This window comes from Rhinolophus sinicus, chromosome 2 (assembly GCF_057876585.1).
Source record: "Rhinolophus sinicus isolate RSI-liver-muscle chromosome 2, RSI-T2T, whole genome shotgun sequence".
Taxonomy (NCBI): domain Eukaryota; kingdom Metazoa; phylum Chordata; class Mammalia; order Chiroptera; family Rhinolophidae; genus Rhinolophus; species Rhinolophus sinicus.
This window is the reverse complement of record NC_142502.1, coordinates 18,816,361-18,834,956: the sequence shown is the minus strand read 5'-3', so window position 1 is coordinate 18,834,956 and position 18,596 is coordinate 18,816,361. Positions and strand designations below refer to the sequence as shown.

The following is an 18,596-nucleotide window of genomic DNA, read 5'->3' as shown; positions in this document are numbered from 1 at the left end:
TAATAATGATCACTGTAATCATTTTTTGAATGTTCATTTGCCAGCCACTGAGCTAATGCTGTGTATGGATGATCTCCTTTAATTTTCACAGTAGCCCAGTGAGGTGGAGGTACTGTCATTACCCCATTTACAGACCAGACTTAGATAATAAGTACATACTTAGTCTGCTTGAGCTCAAAGGGCCAATAAATGGAAGAGCGAGGAAGTGTTCACATCCAGCAACTGACTCCAACTCCTGAATTCTTGACCACTATGCCCTGCTGCCTCCTGTTACCAGTATGATTGAGGCAGAGAATAGAAATTTTTAGTCACGTGGCAAATTTGGGTAGGATGAAAGATTACAGTTAGAAACGAGCGATCAGGTGGAAAAAGTATGAGCAAACTTCCTTTTTTCTGTACTATACACTGGTTATCATTTATTATGTACCTACTGTGCTCCAGCATTGCGCACAGAGATGTCCAAGGGTAAGGCCCATGCTTTCTCCAGTATTCACACTGCCTTTCCTGTAGGCTTTCTCGAGGAGAGTTCTGTAGGCTAACATATGTTTAAGGCAATTTTACACTGTGGTCTGGTAATGGACAAATGCTTTTCTAGAGATAGGAAGATGTCATTCTCCGCAGTCCTGCCAGACAGATGTTGACAGTTCTGAGTTGGGGAAACAAACTATGGCCTACCATTCCCTCTCCTCATTCAGAGGGTCAGGAGATTTCTATCATTCTGTCACCGAAGCTGGCTGATAGGTCCCATGGGACTTTTAGCGTAAATGATTGAACACATGTCCAGCCCATTGGTAAGCCATACTGTTTCATAGCAGTTAGTAAGTTGTAGTTAAGAAATAGGTGTGCCTTGCTTCCCCTACAGTGTCTTCTCGAATGCCCAGTACGTGACTTTTCAGTAAGCCTTTGTCTTGGTACAAATGATTATTCCGCTGTCGTGACAGGCTTCACGCTCACGTCCTAAGACTTCTATAGCTCTGTTTTTCCCACTGGAATCTGAAGTGCAAACCTTAGCTCTTCATAGAATCCTAAATGTAATCCCACACATACAGCTTTAACATGAACACTTTAGTAATCTCTCATTATACAGTTAATACATATTACATTCTCTAAAACTGACATTGCTCAGTATTACAAATGTATTAACTGGAAAGAATTAATCTGTATCTACAAAAACCACTGTCATGCATTGTCTGCCTTATTCTAACTGCCCTGATGAGCAGGCCTAAGTCAAGATTTTCCTCAATTTATTACGTCTCCTGTATTTTCCTCACTTTCCTTTAATTTCCTCGATTTCCTCAATTTATTACATCTTCTTTATTACATCTCCTCTTCTATTCTTGTGTCCATATGGATAATCCTGCAGTGAAGCTCTTTCGACCCCCTTCTCGCCTCCCCAGGGCACCCTGTCCATACCTAATCCATCAGTTGTTGAAAAAAAAATTAAGTGTACAGTTGTAAATAAAATCTTGGAGAACACGTGCTGTTCTTTATATTGGTCATGCTGTTCATTTGCATGAACTGCATATACTTGTCTGGGTATATGTACAGTCTAACGGAGAGAATGAACGCTTAGAGGAATCATGGACCCTACTTAGGTGACGCATGGGAAATATTCCTTTCCTAAAGAAGAGCAGAGAGGAGTGGCAGTAGTGGGATATCCAAATAACAAGCAAGTGAAAGCTAACAAAAGAATAGCTATAGCAATAACAAAAAAGAACTGAACATAAAGCATTTTATTTTTAAAGGTTACAGATAACTCATCCCAGAACAAACTAAATCCATAACAAAGATATAATTAACAATGAAAGATAAACTTAGTTCTCTCCGAAAGACTTCGTACAGCAGTCTTCTCTCTTTTCATCCTTAATCGAGATGAGGAATGGCATTCTTTCAGTTCCGGGTTTTTAACTGGAGATCTTGGGACATACTTTCAGTCTTTTTTTCCTGAAGTGGACCTTGTGTTTTGGTTTAAATGATAAAGAAATAAATGAAATAGAAGCATAAGAGAATGTACTAAAGAGTCTGTTTTTCCAAGAAATGGTCTGTGCCTCTATCTTTATTGAAAATAAATATTTAAAACTCAGTGGGCCAACTCTGCTGATGAGGGTGTAAGAACGAAGTTGCTTTATGAGAGAATGTAAGCACTTTGGAATCACTAAACTTCCAGGGCTTGGAGGCAGCTTCAGACAAGTGAGCATACCTCGGCTAACTAGAAAACTAAGCAGCAGACAGCCTGCCCTGCATCAGCCAGAATTTGGAGAAACCGTAATTGGGCAACTTCTAGTGTATTTACCAGTGTCCTGGTTTGTTGAGGTAATTTAGGTGGAGTGGACATTGTCTTAGAAAGCTACGGACTGGTTCAGGACATAAGAAGATGTCACCTTTCCTGACATTCATCTTTACATTGCTGGGGCCAGAGTTCTTATTACTGTGAACTGGAGTTTGGGCGTGGAATCTTCTAGATGACTCAGCTCCATGTGTTATAATAAGAACATTAACTTTAATGTATAGTTTGATTTTTAGGGTCAGAGATGCAATTAATGAAGGTCTACCATAAGGCACAGGAAGGATCCCCGTGGGGCCAGTAAGAGAGGAGAAAAGATATCTGTACGTTAATTTGTAAAGAGTATATTTTTAAAATTAGCAAAATTACAGAAGTAATAATGATAAAACACATGAAATAACTAGAATGTCTTTTTCTGTACTGATTATAAAGTGAAAAGATCCAGTAAAAGATTCAAAATAACCACATAGAAAAAAATGATATTTTCTCCTTTAAAACACATGAGAGAGATAAAGTCATGAAATTTAAAAAAATGAAATGATACAAATTAGCTTTAAAAAAAAACAATTATAAAAGGATACAATGATAAATTGAACTCTGGTGAGAACATAATCGTGGGGGTACACACCCACATACACGGCTCCCAGGGCCATGCAACAGCAGACGACCTGCTGGAGTGTTGACTGACAGTCTGATTCTCCTGAACTTGAGAACTCAGAGAGACATGGGGTAGAGGTGGGTAGGGGTGGGGGACTCCCTTTGAATTCTGGGCCCAAGTAGAGATATTACAAGATTAGCAGCTCCTCTGGGTTTAATGAATGTGTATATACATGTTTTTTCTTCCAGACCATCTTCCAGTACCCCCAAAACAAGTATCACCTATCCCTCCAGTCACACCCAGGCACATCCATTTTGGTCATTGATTCTAACACTTTACTGGAAAACAAACATAAACAAATCTTGTCTTATTGTTTTATAACAAATGTTCTATCAACCATGCCTGGAATATTGACATTTGTATTTTGGGGTATGCTGTAACCTCTGTTTCTATATAGCCCTTTACATGCTGTGTCTTTACTCCTGAGTGTGAAATTATTTTAAGTGCATTTTATAGTCAAAGCCAACAGATTTGGAGTTATCCATTGTTTACAATGTTGTCTTCCTGCCTTGTGTCTTCGTTACTATGATAAGCTAATGGAATTTTTAAAGGAAGAGTGTGTGCTTTTACAGTATCTATTATCAAGTAGGATCATATATCTTATTTGGATTTTGAACAGAAATATTTTTTTTTCTTGAAATGTTGGCATTCAACCTTTACGTTGTCCCATAGATTTATTCATATGTTTTCAGAAGTATAACCATGGGTTTCTGGGCTTTAAAAGCATGGAGGATGGTGGAAAGTATTTGTGAAGGTTCAAGAAGTTACATGTAACCTGAGGGACATATAAGTTTACCCCCATGGAGCTCCCTGATCTACAGCCCCAGGCCCTCCCTAAGGGCCCCCAACACACACACACACACACACGCACACACACAAAGAATCAACATTACTGATGGAAGTACTCCATATTCTTCATATATTCTGGTCTCTGGTGAAACAAAATTGAGGGGATTATGAATTCCAAAATGAGACTATCACCTCTTAGATCTTTAAGAAGATATTACTCTGATAAATTGTATCACATCAGATTGCCAAAATTTGTTTTCACTCTTTATAGTTTAGTCATCTGAATGCAAATTTGGTTATTTGGGAGTTTCTGCTTGATTGCTATATATAATTTTATAAGCATATGTGAAGACCGTGTTAGCAGAGCCTGCATTTTCAACTACTTCATTTCCCGGAGGTGGTATTTTTTTGCATAGCACCTCTCAGCTTCTGTTGTAATATAGTTTGCTTAAGAAGTTTATTGTCTCTTCCTTGTTTTTCCCCACCCTGAGGAAAGGTCTAGTGAGAGGAAGACAGAGAAGCAGCCATTCCTTTAGCAACATGAAGTTCATTGATAATTTTGATAGGACTAATTTGGGTGGAAGAGTGAAGTGACAAAAGCAAATAGAAGTGGGCTGAGTTGTGAATGGGATATGAAGATGTGCACCGCTGATTCGAGAATTTTATGAAGAAGAGGAAAAGGGTGATTGGTAGTGGGGAATGGAGATTCCAGGTAGGGGTGTGTATGTGTTTCAGGATTGCAGATCTTCAAATGTTTATATTCTGAGAATAGTCTTATTGAGACAGGGGTTGATAATACAGCATACGAGCTTTTTCAAAATCTTTGGAAAGAAATGCCCTTTGATTAGAGGGCAGACAATTCCTCAGTTAAAGGAGAGAACACTATCCGGCAGATGGAGAGAAGTTTATTTATCTGGTGGTGGGAAGATGGAGGAATTCTAATGTGGTGTTTTTTAGATTTTCAGTTAACTGAGAGATCAAGTTCTCCTTCTTTGGGGAAAGAGAAGGCAGCAGTAAATTGTTGTCTTGGGGACCAGGAAAGCAAGTTTAGTAGGCAATGTAGTGCAGTTGCTAGCAGTTGGACATTTGAATGCTGAAGTCAGATATTTAGAGTAAAATCAGTCAGTCTGTTGAGTGAGTTTTCTCCCGCTGTATTCATGCCACTGATCAGGTCCAGAGAAGGCAAGTAATTGAGCTGATCCATGCTTGAGTTTTGCAAGGAGTGAGAGAGAAGCAAGGGAGATGAGGTTGTTTGTGACGATTATAATGATGGACCATGGACTCAAATTAGGTAGAGGGATTCCTCAGAAGGATTTTAAAACCACAATTATGCAAGTATACTTTCATGTTAGGGACTCAGTTTTGTGATCAGACCATCTGGGTTCAAATCTAGTTTCTGCTGTTTACGAATTATGTGACCTTGAGCAAGATATCTAAATGCCCTCTGCCCTAGTTCCCTTCATCTGAAAAATGGGGATAAAAAAAATGGGGATAATGGCACTTAACTCATAGAATTGTTATGCAGATTTAGTTTACACATTGAAAGAGTTTGGAAGAGTACCTGATACAAATGGAGCACTGAAATGATAGGCTGTTGCTATAATTAATAGTATACATCGTGACTAACCAGGCGTGTGTTATCTTTCACTCTGCATAGTAAGGAAGAAACTTCTTTTTCTGTGATCGTCTCATCCCAGAACAATGTGGATAGTTCTTTTCCCCACATATGCATTTTTAATTAACTCACCTTTAATTTCTTTCTATTATATGCCTTTATAATTGCAATTGGAATGGAATGATAAATGGCAAAACTCACAAAATCCAGTTTCAAGCATACATTTGGATAGATAAGTAACAAATCAGTGTGTTTAGCTAAGTGTTGGTTTTGGGACAAGCAGGATACCTTCTCATCATCTGTTAAATTTTCATGGAAAAAACAAGACCACTCTAATGAGAACAAATAGGTTTAAAAGTATCTTCCCTAGAGCAGTTTTTTGCCTGGAAATCACTATCTTATCAATCTGTCAAAATTACATGCATTTTCCTATTGATTTATTGTCTCATTTATTGGACAGTTTCATAACACAACATTTTTGTGTTCTATTCATTGGCATATAATCTTGTGTTTTACTTTGTTGATTTATCAGAATACATTATGAATCATAATAAGTGGGAGGATATATTACTTATTATTAGCCTTATTGGTTCATTTTAAGTCCACTTAATGTAGGGACCATACATTATCCCAACTGGGACACTTAAGAGAAAAGGGACACTTTTAATAATTATATGGTACAGCAGGTGTAAAGCAGGACTGTCCCAGGTGTGGAAAGATAATTTCAAAGAGTAGGTAATGAAGATGTAATGCACAGCATGAGTATAGTTAACAATACTGCATTATATACTTCAAAGTTGCTGAGAAACTAGATCTTAAATGGTCTCAGCACAAAAAAGAAATGATAATTATGTGACGTGGTAGAGGTGTTGCCCTGTTTCTCTGAAAATAAGACCTAGCCGGACCATCAGCTCCAATGCATCTTTTGGAGCAAAAATTAATATAAGATCGGGTCTTATATTACATTATATTATATAAGACCGGGTCTTATATTATAGTAAAATAAGAATGGGTCTTATATTAACTTTTGCTCCAAAAGATGCATTAGAGATGATTGTCCGGCTAGGTCTTATTTTCGGGGAATCACAGTAGCTATGCTGCAGTGGTAATCATATTGCGGTATATAAATGTATCAAATCAACACCGTAAACTCACACAGTTTTTTGTGTCAATTCTATCTCAAAAATAAAAATTAAAAAAATTTAAATAAAATAAAGAATAGGTAAAACCTTGACTCATAAAAGCAGCGTGCGTCAAAGATTTTATTTAACCCACTAGTTAATAAGGGAATGGGTAAGAAGTTAAAACAGGTTCTAAGAATACTAATTACTGCATCTTTATAGTCAAATAAGGGGTGCTAAAATGAATCAACCCATAGACGCAGAGCTGACAAAATGGTCAATATCCACAGGACAATAATCAATTGCATTCCAGTGGACACAATTTGCATTTCTATGCACAGAAGTTTGCATTACTATCATTTTCTTCAGTATGATGAGTTTAAAATAGCTCAAAGACAATTTAAACTTCACAGGACAACCACTAATTTTTTGTGAATTGTACATTTTTTACAGTTTTCCCTGTACAAGCAAAAGTTGGGTACCCAAGTTATATGTCACAGATTCTCACTATTGTTTGCTTGATATGATTTTGGATTTAACTGTTAATTGCTGCTTTGTTAGATTTTTAATTATTTGTTTTCTTCTTGGACAGATTCCCGTGTTTGTTCCCTCTTAAAAAGAGGATTTTTCCAACAAAATTGCAGTTTTATTTTATAGTTTATCAAGCTATACAATATTAAGTCCCACTCCTCTTTCACATTTGAGATTGACCAGCACCCAAACTGTTGTTATTGTTGGGGGGAGGGGAGGGAGCGGGAATGCTACTTTTCTCCTGTTTTGGTTGCCCACTCAGGGAGGACTGGCGGCATTTTGGCTGGATGAGCTGAGCAATCTATCTGCAGCTGTTCAAATACTTTGAGCCTTTGGGTGGATTGTAGATTTTGCCTTAAACTGTCCCCTTTAACACACACACACACTTAAAAAAAAGAAAAAGAAAGAAAATCCAACAGCCAACTGAATCTACTACTTTTTTTCTTTTTTTTCAACTGTTGTTTGGTAAGCTGCGGTTACACATTTGTAACCAGAGGCTGTGTTTATTTTCAGCATTGGCGGTTCTGCCTAATGAATCAACTGGTAGTGAATTCACAAAAGGGGATGCCAGTTTTCCTCCCTCCATCTGTTTGCCAAATGTGTGTGTTCCCTCAGTTTCTACTAGTGGTTTCACTAAAAAGAGCTATTTTCAAACATATGGTGATGGAAAGAGAACTGACTCTGGGTAGTGAACACACAATGTGATATATATACATGATGTATTATAGAATTGTACACCTGAAATCTATGTAACTTTACTAACAATTGTTACCCCAATAAACTTTAATTTAAAAAAATACTATAAAGAGAGTGATGAAAAGGCATATACAGTAAGAGGTATAATTTGAAATACATATAATTGATAAAAATCTAGTTTCTAGCATAAATGAAGAACTACAAATTAATAATGTAGAGACAAACTACTTATGTGAAACCTTTAAACAGATATTCCACCAAAAGTTAAATCCATATAGTCAAAATTACTAACTCAACTTTTTTAGTAATTAAGGAAAGATTGAAAAAAAACAATGAACTATTACTCCAAAACCATTGTATTGGAAAAATTAAAAATCAGATCAGTTCCCCCCCCAAAAAAAAGAGCTATTTTAGCAAGAGGTGTTCTCACTGAATTCTCAGGCCACTGCCTGATTGCATAGAGGTATTTTCACCTCACTTTTCCACAGGGGTTGTTTGTCAAAACACCATACTTGGGACTCTGGGGAAAATGTACTTACATTTCTTGTGTAAGTATAAAATTTGGCTCTGCATTACTCATAGCTTTAGTTCTGTTCTTGAGCCTTGGTTTGGTCCTTCACGATAGGATGTCTCTCTCCAGATGGTAGTGTTACCATGGGGATTGGAATTACTCAAAAGAGGAGACAGGAGATCAAGTGAACACTGGTAGGCTGTCTAAGACTGGGAGCCTGTGATGAAATTATTGGAATTACACTCAATTTCCAGCCTGTTGTTCTTTAATTCTTATTGATGGTATGAAGGTAGTTTTATTAGAGAAATTTGGAGGTACCTTTCTTATTTATTTGTTTGTTTTTTACTTTCAGTCATTCATTAAAAGCTATTTACGTCAGTGCTTCTCCCACTTGAATGTGCAGATGAGTTACCTGGGATTTTGTTAAGATGAAGGTTCTGATTCGGGAGGAGTAGGAGTCCAAGATTCTGAATTTCTATCAAGCTCTGGGCCACATGACCAGTAGTCAGAATTATAGGTCAAATAACTTTAGTATTTGCTCCGTGGTCTTTGGAGCAATTTAGATAGTAAAAGGGTAGAATGGGTTTTTGGTCTTTAGTAGCAGGGTATGAAGTTGAATTATTTGCCTCTGCGTTGTTGTCAAGAACCAGGAAAGGAGGCCAGACAATTTTCCAGCCCTTCCCAAGACAGATCTTCACATTGTAGGTATGTTGTTTTATTTGAGATTTTGACATTGCCAGGATATTTTACATACCTAATTTTAAAGCTAAGCTTTAAATATTTTCAAAGCAAATCATGAGTCATTTGGGGTTCTTTTACCTGTGTATACATAACAGTGATATCCTTTTTCCTTTTTTCCAGTGACATGCCCCACTTATTGATATATTACATAAGTTTAAAAATATAATTTCTCTCAAATTTGATTGTATGGATATTTTAATATCACTCTAGTGTACTGTCCCATTTCACTTACCTTACTAAACTCTTTTATAAGAACTGAGGGTCATCCAAGAAGTCTTTTGAGTACCATAAAATGTTATGACTCTATTCTGACCTAGATAAGCGACTGAACTATTTTTAAATATAAGGCTATTGACCCATTGAAGTTAAGAGCTGTTCAACACACACACACACACACACACACACACACACACACACAATGAAGGACCCAAATTTAAGCACTACATTGATCTGTTTTAGCTTCATCTTATTCTCGAAAGACTTTGACTTAGTTTTGGAATTTATGGAAAAGAGAAAATATAAACCTTTCTTTTAAAGTGAAAAATAAGGATCATGAGAAAATAGTGTTCAATATCTATATAAAAAAACCATGGTATATAAACCAAAAACTACAAAAGAACAAGACAAACAAATGAGAAACAAAAACTCATAGACACAGACAATAGTTTAGGGTTACCAGAGCGTAAGGGGGATGGGGGGTGAGAGATGAAGGTAAGGGGGATCAAATATATGGTGATGGAAGGAGAACTGACTCTGGGTGGTGAACACACAATGGGATTTATAGATGATGTGTTATAGAATTGTACACCTGAAATCTATGTAATTTTACTAACAATTGTCACCCCAATAAATTGAAAAAAAAAAAAAAAAGAAAGAAAAATGAACCTTGGAAAAAAAAATTACGAATAGAATTACCATATGACCCAGCAATCCCTCTCCTGGGTATCTACCCAAAAAATCTGAAAACATTTATCTGTAAAGACACGTGTGCTCCAATGTTCACTGCAGCTTTATTTATGGTGGCCAAGACATGGAAACAACCAAAATGTCCTTCGATAGATGAATGGATAAAGAAGTTGTGGTATATATATACACAGTGAAATACTATTCGGTGGTAAGAAAAGATGAAATAGGACCATTTGTGACAACATGGATGGATGTTGAGATTATAATGCTAAGCGAAATAAGTCAGACAGAAAAAGCAGAGAACCATATGATTTCACTGATATGTGGTATATAAACCAAAAACAACACAAGAACAAGACAAACAAATGAAAAACAAAAACTCATAGACACAGACAATAGTTTAGTGGTTACCAGAGGGTAAGGGGGGCGGGGGGTGGTAGATGAGGGTAAAGGGATCAAATACATGGTGATGGAAGGAGAACTGACTCTGGGTGGTGAACACACAATGGGATTTATAGATGATGTAATACAGAATTGTACACCTGAAATCTATGTAATTTTACTAACAATTGTCACCCACTAACTTTAATTAATAAAAAATAAATAAATAAAATAAAAACCAGTACTGGTTAAGTGAAGGAGGAATGTGAAATCAAAATAGCAAGAGAGAGACGCATACCTTAGGGGAATAGGGAATCTGCCTAGATACATATGGAGGGAGTGTCAGGGAAGAAAACAACTTTTACTCTACCTTCTTAGGTTCGATTTCTGGGAGCCTGTGAATTAAACTAACAAAAGGCAGATTAGCAAGAGAAAAGAAAGAGTTAATTTATGTGTGCCTCACACATACATGTAGGAGTGCTCAGTGATGAGAAACTCAAAGGGAAGGTTAAAATTTGGAGCTTATGTACCTAATTTAGTAGGAGTAGGGGGTTGGGGAGAAAAACGCTTCTATGAGGAAAACCTGTTTCTTTAGAAAAGACTTTTTTTTTTCCTGCTTTGTTTTTTAGGAGAACTAGCATGAGATAAGAAAGTTTATGATAATGTTTGTTTATGCAGGTGTGAGTGGTTTGTCTGTTTTATTCATGGCCATGAAACTCCCTCTAGGAGAGGGGATTTATGGCAGCCTCATTTCCCAGAACTTGGTGCTGTTTTTAGTTGGATAAAGGAAACTCTGAGAAGGCTTCTTTCTGCATCTGTTGAATCTCATGTGTCTTCAACTTAAAATTATCTTTATCCCAACTCTGGAGTTCTCGGTGGGTCCCTATAGGGGTGAAAGGGAAAATTTCTATTAAGGAAGAGGAGACTCAAGGTTGAAGACAGAAGCCCAGTAGATTGTGAAATGGAGTTGTTATTCAGAGTTAAACTGTTCATTTCTCTATTCTTTGGAAATTTGATTAGGACTTCTAAAGTTGAGCGACTTTTCACAACATGTCTGCTTCAGAAGATTTATTCTGAATGAGAATCTACATCTATCTGCCTAACACAAGTACAATTATTCTGGAACCCAAGGTCAATGACAGTCAACTTTAGCTCTCGGTTTTAATTTTCAGTTGTCAGAATTCTTTTCAAATTTTTCATCTACGTTTCACAATATAATTGCTCAAATAAAAATTTATTGTTGCTTCAACGATTAAGTAATAATTGGGCACCGGGTTTCTGAGTAATCCATCCCTGGGATAATTTTGAATGGATTTTAAAAATTTGAATGAAAATTCTAGTTGTGTATTTTCTGTGTGACATATGTTATTCTATATGTTCTTTTATTTAGATTTATTGCTTTTTTTTTTTTCAGCCATCAAACACAGACAACCTGTTGGGATCATCCTAAAATGACTGAACTCTTTCAATCCCTTGGTGAGTGTTGTTCTATTTCATGGTGATGAATTAACCTAAACGACTGAAAATTGTACGTTCTTAAATGGAAACTAATCACTAGCTATTTTTTACATGGTATGTTATGTTTAAAGCATCAGATCAGTGATATATAAAAGAAGTTGAATTTCTAAGGGCAATGAAGTAAGTAGGTTTTACTTTTCTTCTTAAGAGAATGTAAGGTTTGAAATAGCATGGGCCAAAAAAGCATGATGTTTAAAGGAGGAATGCAATTGGAAGTTTTAACTCTCTCATACTGAGTCATCTGAAACTTCTGCTTTGTGTGAAAACAAAACAATTACAATACAGCCACCTCAAATCTGCTGCTTTAAATTTGCTTTTAGCTCACTTTTTATTTAGTAAATCTTACTGAATTCTCTTGCTTAACTTCATTTTGTCTAAGGGGTAATGAAAAGCTAAATTCATTTTCATATAAACATGCAAGAAAACACATGAGATGAGAATTCTGATCTTGGAGATTTCTAGTAAAATGTGACTTTGAACTCATGATTTAGCCTGCTCCCTTCAGGTTGATCCAGTCGTTTTGAAAGCATTTTTCTCCATGAGAGGCAAAGGTGCTACTGCAGAGGGAGAGCAGCACCTATGCCCACTCCCATTTCAACAAGTGGGGAGCACCCCTTTTCATCTTGTTATATATCCGTTTTCTGAGTGAGCTTTCATTTGGGCTGGTGAGGGCAGCCTCAAAGGTTGAAAAAGTGACAGAAAAGCCCCTGGTTGGTTTAGTTTGTAAAAGGAGAGGGCATATTTTGCTGATTTCTGACTTTTCTTCTACTCTGCTCATCATTAGTACCAATACTCTGTTTTTTAAAGACAGAGAAAGAAATTGCAATATCTATTATTTCCATAGATTTGAATATTGACTATAGGATCATTTTAACCAGATCTGTAAAAGGGCAGAAGAAGCAAATAGATCAGCATGGTGGAGTAGAGAAATAAGACTAGCTTTCTGAGTATTGAGATGAACAGCCTGGTGGACAGAAAACTGTCCTTGGGAAAAATGCCCCTGAAGGAGAGTTCCTCTTGGCAGTACAGAGGAAGGGACCTCTGTCTACAGTGCGATGTACAGAGGGTTCCAAAACAGTGTATACACATTTTAAGAAAGGAAAAAACTGTATTAATTATAATACTCAATATATACCAGTAACGAAAGATGAATATAAGTCTCATTTGACTTCTGTAATCACAAGAGGTGTTCAAAGTGGTTACCATCAGCATCCAGACACTTCTGATTATGGCAAACACTGCTTGAGCATAGATAACATCTCTTAAAATGTATATACATATTTTGGCACCCTTGGTGTTTATTAAGCCATTGAAAGCTAACAAGCTGGGTGTGTCTCCTTTTCCTTTCTTGGAATTTTCTGTGTCACATGGCTTTGGAATGTATCTCACCATCGTGCTCATGAACATTTCATTATTTTCTTAAATAAAAGGTTGGGTTTTCGGAGAGACTTTTTAATGTGAACAGACATACTTTTCCATCATCTGAAAGAAACAAACACATTCATGCCATTCAGTGTAAGTTAAATACTAGGCATGCTTTTGAATGTCTTCCCTTTTCCGTTTCAGCTGACCTGAACAATGTCCGTTTCTCTGCCTACCGTACAGCCATCAAAATCCGAAGATTACAGAAAGCTTTATGCTGTGAGTCCTTCTACCAAAGTTAACCACTCTGGGTTTTGGATTACCTTTGGGGTTTTCTTAAGACAGAGATCAATGAAGAGGGCGATGTGTTTGTAGAGTTAATCTGATCTTTAGCGTACCTCACTCAAGGAGTTGGCTGTGTTTCTATAAATGCTCTATTACTCGCCCCATCAGCGTGCGTGCGGTAGTAAAACAATGGAACATATGCCAGTCTCAGACGTAGAACAAAATTAACCAAAACACAGCAGTAGCATAAGTATTTTTCAAAAATTGTATCTCTATCCAATTTAGGAGGATTAAAGCAAGGAATCACAGTATATAGGGGATCATTGCTGTTTTAGTATTTTGCTACCTGTCTAGAAGTATACGGTTCAAAACAGTTTGATTCAATACAATCGTATAATGAATAAACATTAAAAATATCACATTCCTGATCCAAATTTGAACTGGCACCTTTGGAAATTAGATAAAAGGCTCTGTTCATTTAAATAATGTCTCAAAACATTTGGTATTATCAATATGAATTTTCCCTGCAGAGAGTATGTTCAGAGTGATATTCTGTGATAGTCATTTTACTAAAGGGTTATCCTCCCACAATCACCGAAATTTAAGTAGAAATAGGAATGCTTGCAATGGAGTATAGATTGAAGCTGTCCAGATTCAATTTGTGGTTGTAGTTTTAATGATTGAGTCTATTCAAAGAACATTTAGACCTTGTCTGATAGTTAATATGGAAACCGTCATTTGCTCATACTTTTAAGACAGGGTAATTTGCGTAAATCCTAAGTATTCTTGTTTGCTGCCTTTTGTCAGTTGTTATATATCTAGGCAGTTCAGTGAAGCTTTGAAAATTACCCTGAGGAAAATGATATATTAAAGTTAAAAATCTGCTCCTTTAAAGTCAGTAGAAATTAGAAATACAATTTCAGCTGGTTACATGAGCAGAGTTGAGGAAAGAGAGTGTAGAATCAGTCAGAGAAAATAACAGCAAGACTAAGCTTTTAAAAATAAGAAAAACTTAAGCTGTACGAGTAAGTGGAAGAAAAGTCTGCAAAGGGCTGCCAAACACCTCCAGATGAAGCGACAGAAGAAAGGATGAGATGACCTTCATGCACATCATCTGTGGCGTCTCAAACAATTGGCAGGTAGTAGTGACTGCAGCAAGTGTTGTGCAATTACCAGGACAAAAAAATAAAGCCAGCACACTCTGGCTAGTGATCTGTATGTTGAACCAGAAGGAAATAGGAAGTGAATTGGGAACACACAAAAGGGATGGTCAGTGAGCTCGCTGCGTGCATGGTGACAGCCGTTTTGAAAGAGGCTCAGCTGCCTGTCCAGGATCCAGCAGACAGATCTGGAAGGTCTTCTCGGGCCTGATGAGCTATAAAATGAGGACAAATGACAGCCGCAGAATCTCCATTGACAGAATACTGCTTTGTATCGTTAAGAACAGGGTCCCCGTTTTCACTACACTGCTGGGGGTGTAAAGAGATTAACGCTTTGGGTGTTTTCTTCTGTTGATTCTTTTGAGTCCTAAAGAAAAAACTTCCTCCTTCAGGCTCATTTCTTCAGACCTGAGAGGAGCCGAAGAGTGATGCCGCCTTCCACTTATAAACTAACTGACAGTCAGTAGCGCACACTTAGGGAAGTGCTGGGTTGTGTTCGAGTGTAAATATTTGGCGTGATGCTTTTAGAGCCGCCTGGTCTGTACTTTTCCCACTGCTCGCGAGCCTGGGGCCTTTGTGCCACCTGTCAAGCTCTCCTGTTTATGATTAATCTGCTCCTTCCTCTCTCATCCTTTCTGTTTACTTGAAATTCCCAGACCCTTCCTCTGCAATGGTCTGGAACCCTTTATTCCTCCCTAATACTGTTAAAAATTTACTCCTTTTGGAAACATTTATGAGCTAATCCCACCTGCCGCCAGTTTTGCCAAAACTTTATGATTGCCTCTAACAAATGTTTCTCACATAAGCGCCATGTGTGTGCCTTTGTGTGATAGATAATGTGAGGACGTTGCCCCCGCTCCATTGAGAATGGCATGAGGTCAAGGGTTGTCTCTCATTTTGTATAAACCTCCACCCACACAATGTCCTAATGCGAAGGGTACAGTCGTTGCTCTGTGGTTGCTCCTTCATTTGTTGGGCTCTCAGACTGTGCAGGAGATAAAGTAACATAAAGAGACTTGGTTCCCACACTCAAGGAACTTCAATTTGGAGAGAGCACATTACACATGGACACAACTCTCCTGCTTACCAAGATTCCTGTGGCCATCAGAATGGAATGGCCTGTGACTTGGCCCGTCTCTCCCTCCACCTCATTCTCTGGGCTCCACAGAGAGCTCTCGTCAGGTCTAGTGGACCGCTGAGATGGCCCACTCTGTATTCTGTCCCTCCTGCCTGAAAAGCTTTTATCGTAGCTCTTTGTGCTCAGCCTCTTGCCCTGGCTTGTACGTTCTCTTCCTTTAGGTCCTAGTTTAGCTGCCACCTGTCTTTAATGAGGCTTTCTTGGCGGCTTGACTCTCAAGTAGGTCACTCCTGAGATTCTGTCTCACAGATTCAGTTCTTACGTGGCAGTTGTCATAATGGTGATATTCTGTTTATTGACTTACTTACTGTCTGTCTCTCCAAATGCACTAAGCTTTCACATGAGGGATGAGTGTTTTCTTCTCCACTTCTGGTGTCATGCAACTGCTAGCACAGAGCAGCCTTCTGGCACATATTGAGTGAATGATTTGAGTGTGAATGGTATAGGAGTACACCAGAGAATATGGGCAAGAAGGTTTATATTTGTACTTTTTAATAGTAAAATTGTTTAATTTTGGCATATTCATAAATGTGATTTTTTGATACAGCAGCAAAAAATAAATGAACCAGTAATCAGCATCAACATGGTTGAATCTTAGACCTATATAAAGGTAAATGAAAAAAATCAAGTAGCAGAAGAAACATTTGCAGTTTGATTCCATTTATATATAGTTCAAACCCATATAGAACTAAATGCTATATTATTTTGGGACGCATATGTACATTCAGTAACTGAAAGTGAGATACCGAGGTTGATGTTCCCCTGTGATTATGAGGATGGAATTAAGGAGGTTTTTCAAGTGACATCCAAGATATCAGTAACTGTCTATTTCTTTAGCTGTGTGATGGATTAATGGGTGATGGTTCTATTGTTTTGGTTTAGACCACCCATATGTATTATATGTATTCTTTTGCATTTCAATTTCAAAACTCTATGTGATAGGCAGTGACAGAGAAGCCAAAGGGAAGTGCTGTCAGAGGAGGGAGAGATCTCCTTCATCATGAAGAACAAAGCAAGCTTTCTTGAGTAGGAAGCGTACTAGCCAGGCCTTAGAAGACACATAGGAATTACACACATGGCTGGAGTTAAGGGTATGAGGGAAGGGAGTTGTATGCATGAGACTCGCATTCCTGGATGGAGTTCAGGGGACATCAGGTAATAATGGAGTCTAAATGCAGTAGCTTATGAGCTATTTGTCCAGAATTTAGAAATGTCCTTAACATCAGTTTAGGTCCATTTTCAAGGTCATTGGTGGTTTTTTTTTGAAACGTTTTCTGATTCCTTTATATTTTTGTTGTTCAGGCTCTCCTAATGTTGTATTTAATTTTTGGATTCTTTTTATATAGAGTGGGGTACTATAGGACCTTTTTTTTTGTTTTTTTTTTTTTGGGGGGGGTGTGGGATTCAGGAGATAGAGCCGGTTGTGAATGTATGCTTGAGACAATATCTACGACAGCTAGAAGGACCAAGGGAACAGAGGACAAGCAAACAGTTCAGGAGAAAGATGATGGAGGCTGAGCTGACTGGCGGTAGTAGGAGGGGAGATGAGGGTGTGGATTTGTAAAGAGGAGAAAGAACTGATGACTGCTGGAATTTGGTAGTTGATAAATTGCAGAGGGTAAAAGGACAATATGAGGATATCCTAGGATTTGCAGACTGATGGTCTATGGGAGGTAGTAATCCCATTACTGGCTTTCAGCATAACAAGAAGGCAAGACCTGTATTTGTTAAGGTGGCCAGTGTCTAGAAGAGAACAGTACAGAGCAGTGGGAATGTAGATCACGTGTTCAGGCAGGAGATCACAATGAGAAAATAGAATCTGGAGTCATCCAGGAAGAAGTAATAATTGATGTAATGAAAGTGAGTGAGGGCATGGGGCTTATAGAGTGAAAGGACAGATAGGAGACCTTGGGCATGGCGCCACCTCTGTTTCTACGATGTCTGGGGAAGAAGAGATGGGCAAGATGCTAATGAGCAGCCATGGTCAGACAGTTCAAGAACAGAAGAGTCATAGAAGCCCAAGGTCGGGTGCTAGACAGTGTGTGTTTTTGCAGAACAGGAGAATGATGATCCATTTCTATTTGATCTCCTATGCCTCACATGTGGGATTAAAGAAAAAGTTGGTTAGAAAATGATTCTGCTCTTTGTTTCAGTTGCCACATGACTGAGCTGTCATTTGTCTTCCTTTGAAAAGAGAAGATAATAATTTTCTGTGATTTAAATGTAGTCAATTCTTTAAAGGTACCTACATGTGACACATTTCTGGAAGATATACTCCTTGCTTAGGCACTAAGGCAAAGTGTCAGAGTAAATCACTAAAAATTGAAGACATGATAGTCTGTGGGATGTGGCAAATTACTGTCATAGCTACAATGTGTATTATAAAGGGGACTTTTCTGGAAGAAATACAAGGACAGCCTCATCCAGGAAACGGTCATCATTTTAGAATTGGGTCTATTGTTACTTTATGCCATGTGGAGAGATATAATAGCAGTGCTGTGTTACTGGTATAATTAGTGTGGGAATTCAGAAACTTAGAGCATTTTGGCAGGATTTGAATAATTTTTGTATCTATATGGAATTATAGTTCTATAGCTACTGTCATTTATTAAGCCCTTCCCTTTCAGGCACCATGAAGAGTAAATTTGAATTTTGCTCCTGGCCTATGGGAGTTGATCATTGAAAACAGTATACAATGCCAAGAAAAAGGGACAATGAAAATTTCAGATGGTTCTCAGGTTTTGTTCTGACACCATCTCTAACTCATGTGAACCTTACTTAGTTATTTTATATATTAGCTGAAAAACCAATGATGCATTTGACATCTGCAGGAAATGGATTGACCTGTTATCTAGACTTGTGTATTTTATATTTGTCTTTCTCTCTTTTTAAAAAGTGAA

At 37.7% G+C, this 18,596-nt stretch overlaps 1 protein-coding gene across 9 annotated transcripts in view; it reads left to right on the top strand.

Annotated features, from left to right (window-relative positions):
* The window catches only part of UTRN (utrophin), a 463,108-nt gene that overhangs the window by 379,800 nt on the left and 64,712 nt on the right, over positions 1-18,596 (top strand). For all 9 annotated transcript variants that reach the window (XM_088795414.1, XM_088795413.1, XM_088795412.1 and 6 more), the window contains 2 exons: positions 11,648-11,709; positions 13,318-13,392. In XM_088795414.1, coding sequence (XP_088651540.1) covers positions 11,648-11,709; positions 13,318-13,392 — 137 coding nt within the window. The remainder of the gene's footprint in view (positions 1-11,647; positions 11,710-13,317; positions 13,393-18,596) is intronic.